This window comes from Oncorhynchus masou, chromosome 32 (genome assembly GCF_036934945.1).
Source record: "Oncorhynchus masou masou isolate Uvic2021 chromosome 32, UVic_Omas_1.1, whole genome shotgun sequence".
NCBI lineage: Eukaryota > Metazoa > Chordata > Actinopteri > Salmoniformes > Salmonidae > Oncorhynchus > Oncorhynchus masou.
In genome coordinates, this window is record NC_088243.1 from 54370578 (window position 1) to 54380105 (window position 9528).

The 9528-nt window shown below is 42.1% G+C and overlaps 1 protein-coding gene across 1 annotated transcript in view; it reads right to left on the reverse strand.

The window, feature by feature from the left end:
- The window catches only part of LOC135527222 (collagen alpha-1(XXV) chain-like), a 160512-nt gene extending 151736 nt beyond the window's left edge, over positions 1-8776 (reverse strand). The window contains exons 1-2 of the mRNA XM_064955829.1: positions 8167-8776; positions 7132-7201 (exon numbers count right to left, since the gene is read on the reverse strand). Of these exons, the coding sequence (XP_064811901.1) occupies positions 7132-7201; positions 8167-8463 (367 nt within the window). The 5' untranslated portion in view covers positions 8464-8776. The remainder of the gene's footprint in view (positions 1-7131; positions 7202-8166) is intronic.
- Between the last annotated feature and the right edge of the window lie 752 nt (positions 8777-9528).

A 9528-nucleotide genomic window follows, 5' to 3' on the forward strand; every position in this document is an offset into this window, starting at 1 on the left:
TGCAAACAGCCGACCCGACCGCTCGGAGGCGTCCGCATGGTCCTAAAGCACACTGTTGCCGCATTTTGCATCACATTCCAATGATAAAACTGGGGGGGACAAAAATGCAATTTCAGAATGTGGGGGGGAATTGTCCCTCGTCCCCAGGGAAAGTGGTGCCCCTGGAATCCAGTTTACAATAACAGTTAAATCACCTATTTTATATATATATGTATATATATAATTATGCCAATTTCAAAAATACTTTTCAAGAAAACACATTAGTTTTGATTATTTAAAAGGTCATTAGTAATGGTTATAGGGCTCATGCATTGCCCCTGTGTCGGAGGTGTTGTATATGAGCCTGTACAGTGGTTGCTTCCTGTCTGTTTTATTATGGCTTTAAAATCAAACGCAGCTCTAGGAAGGGTGTTAGCCCCAGTGTGGGTCTATGCAGCCTGGCCCGCCCCTTCGCTTCCCGAGGGAGGTTGGGGTCTTAAGTGACCTAGCCTCCGATAACAATGGATGCGGTTGGCATGTAGTGTATGTGTATTTGGGTTGGTGCCCAGTGCGGGTACACTGTGCCTCATAACCAGTGGTTGTGACAAAAGCACATATCACAGCATACTACAGCAAACTCTCTAGAGACAGCAGGAGCGGTAGAGATCCTCTCAATGATCGGCTATGAAAAGCCAACTGACATTTACTCCTGAGGTGCTGACCTGTTGCACCCTCAACAACCACTGTGATTATTATTATTTGACCTTGCTGGTCATCTAGGAACATTTGAACATCTTGGCCATGTTCTGTTATAATCTCCACCCGGCACAGCCAGCATAGGACTGGCCATTCCTCATAGCCTGGTTCCTCTCTAGGTTTCTACCTAGGTTCTGGCCTTTCTAGGGAGTTTTTCCTAGCCACCGTGCTTCTACACCTGCATTGCTTGCTGTTTGGGGTTTTAGGCTGGGTTTCTGTACAGCACTTTGTAACATCAGCTGATGTAAAAAGGGCTATATAAATACATTTGATTGATTGATACGACAGGTTGCGGGGGTGTGAGAAGCTCAGTTCTGGTGATAAAAAATACATTCTACTCCAAAATGAATGAAAATAAAATGATGCTGACATCTAAAATATATACTGAAAGTGTTGGTCCAATGTTTCATGAGCTGAAATTCAGGATCATAGGAAATTTTCCATACACACAAAAATATTTTTTCTCTAAAATGTTCTCAAATTTGTTTACATCCCTGTTAGTGAGAATGTATCCTTTGCCAAGATAATACATCCACTTGACAGGTGTGGCATATCAAGAAGCTGATTAAACAGCATGAGCATTACACAGGTGCACCTTGTGCTGTGGACAATAAAAGGCCCCTCTAAAATGTGCAGTTTTGTCACACAATGCCACAGATGTCTCAAGTTGCAATTGGCATGCTGACTGCAGGAATGTCCACCAAAGCTGTTGCTGTTGCCAGAGAATTTAAAGTTAATTTCTCTACTATAAGCCAGCCCAACATCGTTTTAGAGATTTTGGCAGTATGTCCAACTGGCCTCACAACAGCAGACGCTGTGTGGTGTGAGCAAGCGGTTTGCTGATGTCAACGTTGTGAACAGAGTGCCCCATGGTGGCGGTGGGATTATGGTACGGGCAGGCATAAGATACATACAACGAACACAATTGCATTTTATTAATGGCAATTTGAATGCATATCATGACAAGATCCTGAGGCCCATTGTCATGTCATTCCTCCCCCCGCTATCACCTCATGTTTCAACATGGTAATACACAGCCCAATGCTACAGGGATATGTACACAATTCCTGGAAGCTGAAAATACCCCGGTTCTTCCATGGCCTGCATACTCACCAGACATGTCAACCATTGAGCATGTTTGGGATGCTCTGGATCGTCATGTACGACAGCATGTTCCAGTTCCCAATATCTAGCGACTTCGCACAGCCATTGAAGAGGAGTGGGACAACATTGCACAGGCCACAATCAACAGCCTAATCAACTCTATAAAAAAGAGATGTGTTGCGTTGCATGAGGCAAATGGTGGTCACACCAGAAAACCAGATACTGACTGATTTTATGATACACGCCCCTAACCTTTTAAGGTATCTGTGACCAGTCATGTGATATCCATAAATAGGGCCTAATTTATATATAGTGTATATATACTGAGATCATGTGACACTTAGATTGCACACAGGTGGACTTTATTTCACTAATTATGTGACTTCTGAAGGTAATTGGTTGCACCACATCTTATTTAGGGGCTTCATAGCAAAGGGTGTGAACACATATGAATGCACCACTTTTCCATTTTTATTATTTTGAATTTTTTTAAATAAGTTATTTTTTAAATTTCACTTCACCAATTTGGACTATTTTGTGTATGTCCGTTACATGAAATCCAAATAAAAATCCATTGAAATTACAGGTTGTTATGCTAGAAAATAGGAAAAATACCAAGGGGGATGAATACTTTTGCATGGTACTCTACCACACCTTGACCAATCCGGCCCTGCGCATGCATCCACGTGCGCCATCCCCACCAGACGCGCATTCATGACAGGCAGGTTAAAGTAGCAAAACCAATTTAGCTAGCTTGTTGTTGTTATTTCACTGGGAGATTAACATTGGGATGTTATTTGACTAGAAATGCATATGGTCCTTTTGTTTTGCTGGATCTTTGTAGAATTTCACTCCATTTTGAGTCATACAAAATGTGTGTTCTCTACTCTGACAATTAATACAAAGATAAAAGGGGACACCTCGTTTGTTTTTAGTTAGTTTTCTTTGATGAATCTCTCCTTGTTCATGTTGTGCCCTAGAAAGCCCTGTGTAGCCCTGTCAATAGATTGATTTATTATAAAAAGCTAAAATGTTGATACAGATACCTGTCATTGAAATTACAAACTAATTTGTGGAATATTAGGTTTCTACATTTATGTAAAAGCATTATGTTCCTAGTGAGATGCATTATATTGAAAATTGTACACTGTCTATTTAAGATCAAGTTTTTAATGATGACATGCAAGAGATCTGTCATGCATTGCTATGATCATTGATCTCCTGAAGAAGCTATCCCTTTTCCATTCTTTCTGTGCCCACAAATGTTTGCGAATATTGGCAAAGTTAACAGTTGTTAGCTAGCTAGGTAATAAGGGAACAAATATGACTGAACAAGGTGTAAAACAAATCCCAGGTAGCATATTTTGTTCCTTGGAAGTTGTGGGAATGTATGTTTTTGGTTTCACATTGATTGTGTGAACTAAGTCATGTTCTGGGAAGAATCATTTTCAGGTTTCAAGGAGGTTCTGAGAACGTTTTACTCTGGTACCTTGAACATTTTCCTGGGAGCTTTTATTAAGGCTCTGAGAAAATAAATTACAGGTTATTTGGAGGTTTTTAAATAACTTCCTTAAAACCTTCACTGAATGTTTCAATAAGACTTTTAATAACACTGCTAACTTATTTGGGGTTAACTTGGTTTACTCCAAGCACACATGGAAATTCATTTCCTTTTGCATAATCATCCAAACACATTTATTTTTTTATTGTGACATGGGATCATTGACATTCAAACCTATAATCTTCTGTTCTCTATCCATGGAATTAGTCTACTGCGCCACCGGAATGGAGCTAGTTTTTTATGCATTACATAGCTGTTCATTTTTGTCTATTCAGATGGGCCTAATTTCAAAGGAATCAAGCATATCCAGATCAGGTGTGGCCAATTAGTGGGTGCAGTCAACACACCAGAACACAATTAACAAGATAGAGGATAGAGAGTTTTGTTGATGCTGAGAACGAAATGTATATGTTTTTAAATATCATTCATAGAATGTTCTCTGAATATTACTAAAGTTTTCTTGTGGATTTTATGTAAAGAGTTCTTAACGATAAACAATTTTAGAACATGACAAATAGAACTATGAGAAAACCTGTAGGAAAAGTTATTACCACAGAAGAACTATTTGAGAACATTCCCAATGTCAAACCAAATTGGTCGCACTTTAGAGTGCTGGATGTCTATATCCCCCCTCCCCTTCATTCTGTTACAGAGTACACATGGCTTTCATCAACTGAGGCAGTGCAGAAGTGTGTGTGTTGTGTGTGTGCGGATAGTGTTAATTGCAAACACCTGAGTGACATGCTTGGCTCGAGTCTTATAGCTGCTAGGCTGTCACTTTGGGTGATTATAAAAGTGTCACGATACTCAGTCCCTGCTTTCACTGCAGTGACACACATTTGACTCCTGACCCCCACATTACATGACAATGCATTTATATATTTTTGCACATTCTCATTCATTTAGGATGATTTACAGTAAGTACCCTAAGCCCACATTTAAATCAAGATACTTAAGCAACTATATTAAACCGTCACCATAATGTGTAATACCTACAGGAGCCCATAGGGGGCGGTGGAGTGCAATGCTGAGCAGGGAGCTCTATGGTGAGGACATAGCTGCAGAGACAGAAATGCACAAACACAAACACAGACAGACAGACAGACAGACAGACAGACAGACAGACAGACAGACAGACAGACAGACAGACAGACAGACAGACAGACAGACAGACAGACAGACAGACAGACAGACAGAGAAATGGCTCAGTCTGTGCTCTGGTCTTAGAGAGCATTAGGTTTCAGGTGGCGAGCGTGGGTCTTAAAGGGAGAGGGGCTCGGCTTACAGCGCCGTGCAGAGAGGGCTGCCTATCGGCCCCTCAAAGAACTAGGGACAGACAGACACACTGACTCACACACATACAGGGGGGCTCAAATGTACACACACATACACGCAGGCACTGAAGCACTCACACACACAGGCACGCACATACACACCACACCTGCATGCACACAGACCACACACATGCAACACACACACACGTACACACACTGTACACAATCACACAGACATACACAAGCACACACACACATGCATACATACTGTACACATACAAGCACAAACAGTATACATGTGTTGTCTCCATGTATGTGGGAACAGACTGGGAAAGCAGAGGACACCAAACTCAACAAACCCTATGCTAATTGGCTGAACTCAACAAACCCCATGCTAATTAGCTGACAAACATCCATCTGAAATAAACACATCAACTGAACAATTAACTTAACAGCCCGGGACAAAGACAGTCTAATTGTTAAAAGATGGTTCAAACGTGTCTATGGGCTATTTGTCTGCATTTAATACTCTTGCATTTTGATAATGCTAAGCATTTACAAACACCATGCTTTGGGGTTAAATAGAGAAAAAATAAAGATCTTTGAATAGATTTCAAAGAATAGCTGTGGTTACATTTCATTCCGAAACCCGACTAACCACAGTGAAACCACGTTGATTACACAGTCATTTTGTATAATGAACTGTGCAATAAAACGAAACATCTGATATAATATGATATTGACATAATTAAATGAAAAACATGAGTAATCACTAGGGGAGGGAATGAGCTATTTCAGAGCACATTACTTTTACAAGACCAGGTTACTCTCTACACTTATTCTCCAGGTGGTACGATCATTGAACCCATAGAGATGATGCACTGCATATAGGAAGTAAAATACTACAAACACATGTCCTTTACCACATTCTGCTATCCCTCAGCTAATTGAGTACATACTGAAGAACAGGCTTCCTACAAATACTCTCACGCACACACACACACACACACACACACACACACACACACACACACACACACACACACACTCACACTCACACTCACACTCACACTCACACTCACACACGCACACACACACACACAATGAACAGGCTCCCAACAAATACTCTCTCGCACGCACGCACGCACACACACACACACACACACACACACACACACACACACACACACGCACACACACACACACCACAAACATCAGAGAGGAACAACAATGGTCCAATTGACTAACCAGCTGACCAGCCAGGGAAGAAGTATGGTGCAGAGCCACAAGTGGACCTGGAATGTTTTGAATGTGCTCCAGAAAGTCAGGCATGCAAACTTTTCCACCTGCTCTGGAAGCCAGTGATTCACACAGGGACAATAGAGACATGGCTGACCACAGAGGAGACAAGAGCAATGCAACTCATGAAGACAGCTAGAGAAAAGACACACGCACGCCTGCACACAGACACACACACACACACACACACACACACACACACACACACACACACACACACACACACACACACACACACACACACACACACACACACACACACACACACACACACACACACACACACACACACACACACACACCTCCTCTCTCACTCTTCCTCTAAGCTAGGGGATTTCTTTGTCATGGTGAATTAGGAGCCAGCTCTGTACTTCACAAGTTAATATGAAGAAAAACTCTCGATTAGATAAGTAACAGTAACAACTTTAAGGTTCACATTTTATCAATCTGGGTAGCAAAGTCTTTGAGTAGAGGAAGCATGCATGGCAAATGCTGAAAGATGAATTTCCCCAAAAACAGGGAAGGGCCAGCATTCCTCATATAGTTACGATTACAGAAACGCATGAATGGCAGACGACTGGTTGTGTACATGAGTCGGTCTGGGTGTGTGCCTACGTGTTTGTGTGTATTGCACTGTTTTTCACCCTCCGGACTATCACAGGCCGTGTAATGCACACCACACGCCAAACGTGGCCAAACTTGGCGCATCGCCGGAACGTCTATTAATGTTAGCAGGTCCCACTGGCACTAAGCAACAGAGCTCACCCTGTCCTGGCCATCCCATAGACATAGACCAATCTGAGGGGTATTTATCACACTCTCCCTCTGAGCCTCTCCCAGTCTGGGTCTACAGGCTTAGGGACACTAATCCTTTACAAAAGGCATCCATCCACTGAATACACACTTGAGGAAAACTTGGGATGCTGTAAACAACTATCAATATCAACTGGTGGTAGACAGCGTAAAGCTCAACGCACTCTTCTGGATTCCTTCGATACATAGCCAACCCAGCAACAACTGACACTAGTGTAAAACAGTCCAGCATGTGCGTGTGCGTGTGCGTGTGTGTGTGTGTGTGTGTGTGTGTGTGTGCGTGCGTAGAGGCTTTGATAACCATGATATAGCCATGAACCAATAGGAGAGAAGAGAGAGACGTACCTGGGGGGCAGGAACACTCTTGGGGGACGTCCCTTGCCGTGCGCAGTTTGGGCATCACTTCACTCAGTCTCTGGGGAGAGAAGAGAGAGAAAGAGAGAGAGAGCGAGAGAGAGAGGTAAGGCTCTGAAACAATGCAAACTGCGTGTGCAGTAGCAATAACCATAAATTCACCATAAAAGGTTTAGTAAATCCAGACTTGATCTGGAAACATTCATTTATCTAAGTTAGAGGGGAAAGTGAAGCCCAGGAGAAATGTATTGGTACAAACATTATGTTGAAGATTACTGCACATTCCAGTTGGTTTGACTCAAGTCCGTCTCCCGTCGATAGTTTTAAGAGGGCTATATAAAGCAACCACTATGCAATGAGACACACTGGTGAATTTTGTGGGTTTATAACAAGCAGTATAAGCAGTAAGATTAACTTAAATAACTTAACCTATTGTTAGAAATGGACATTAACCACCATAAGCAATACATCAATCATCATGTAGCACCTTGGTAACGTGAATATAATACTGTAAAAATTATAAAGTGATATAATTATAATATTACCAGTTCAGGTAAATAATGTATGAAAACGTAACCAGGTTTTCAATGATCTTTCCATCATCCTTTCGATCAAGAGGGGACTTTTTGGGAGATAGCCTACAACATATTTTTCCAAAGAGATATGGTGAAATACTGTCACAGCACAGACAGACAGTATAAAAGCCAGCTTGTGTATCACCAAGCTTTACATCACTTATCTTTCATCAGGCGATACCTGATAATATCTAGAGACAGAAGGAATCGCACAGCGGTGCCTTGACCATTAGAGTCAGTCGCTTGAGGAATCAACATCTTCAGACATGAGTCATTATGTCATTACGCGCAACATTACGCACGGCATTTAGTCTATTCTGGCTACATATTATTGAGACCCAAACAGGAAGCTGCATGAATAAAAAATAAAGAGAAATACACTGTGGTATATTTACATAAGTGTTACATTTTAAATGTCTCCCCCCCAAAAAAACCTCGTGTAGCTAGCTACCTCTTGCAGGAGCGTCTCGATAGAACTCCTTAGTGCCGGTAGTACAGTCCCATCCTCGCGCGTGAAGGCGCTCTCCGGAGGGTTAAACACTGTGTTTTTCTCCAACTCCAGCACATCCAGTCGGTTCTCCAGTTGGTAAGTCTTGAAGCTCATGAGCAGGCAGATGGCTATGGAGCTCAGGGACAACATGAAACACACCACCGTAGGGAAACCGACCAGACAGCGCAGGAGAAGAGACCTGGGCGCGCATGGACGGAGTGCTGCCTTGCTCTCCCCGTTATCCTCCGTTGAATCCATAACTTTAAATCCCGGTTAGAAACAAATGGTCTTGATGAATTTATGAATAAAAAAATGTATAATGATGAAATATACGCATTTAGTAACTAAACTATGTCAGACTTTGTAGTGTGCTCCTGCTACACATTCAACTCACCCCAACACGGTTTCTTAAATTAGCCTTGGAACAAGAGGCTGAAATGCTGAGCGCGTTGCGCACGGTTTGCTTATGGCAGACACAGATGGGTGCAATCTGGATGCGCACCAGATAAATTGAGTCCTCTATCCCAGATCGTTTTGTTCCTGCGCTAGAGAGTATGTGGATGGGATGGGGAATCAGTCAACAGTCAAATTTCTTTAAAAAAAAAAAAAGTTGCATGTTCGGCAAATTGAGATGCGCCCGCCCGGTTGACCATGTGGGGGAGGGAGATACAGTCGACAGAGCGAGAGAAATGTTGGCTGTAGATCGACAACTTCCGTGAAAGCGTGAAGTTATAAGGCTGTGAATGTGTATAGACTATAGCCTAGATATGTTTTGAGTTACTTTGATTGGATTCAATCTCGGGCAGTCAACATTGAATTATAGTTTGAGGTGTCCGTATTTCTACAGGGGTTTGAGACTTGGATTTCAACCTCTAAATGATATTTGGCCCCATAGCCGTAATTTGGCCCCAGAGAGTCATGTTTTCTGTCCTTGGTGTTGAAATCAAATCAGTTTAATAATAGATCTGCCAGTCAAGTAGCCTACACCTCGGTTGTTGACTCTCAGAATAAGATCTCATCTACTTTGTCCACATTATATTACTGTAGTCGGGGCTATTTAATTATTCTTCAAATTCGTAAACATTGAGTATCAAGATGATGCTGTTGAGTGCCATGGGTAGGCTAGTCGAGTATCATGGCTGTTGAGTGTCATGCCGGACAGACTCTCTCGATCGAGAACCTAAATTGACCTATATTTTAAACAATTTAAAATACAATTGTTTTCGTGTTTGCACAGTATTGAGCTCACTGCAATTCCTCAAACTGGTTCCTGAACTTGTCTGCCTTACCTGACCGCGGATTCATCCAATTGCGTTATTCTAA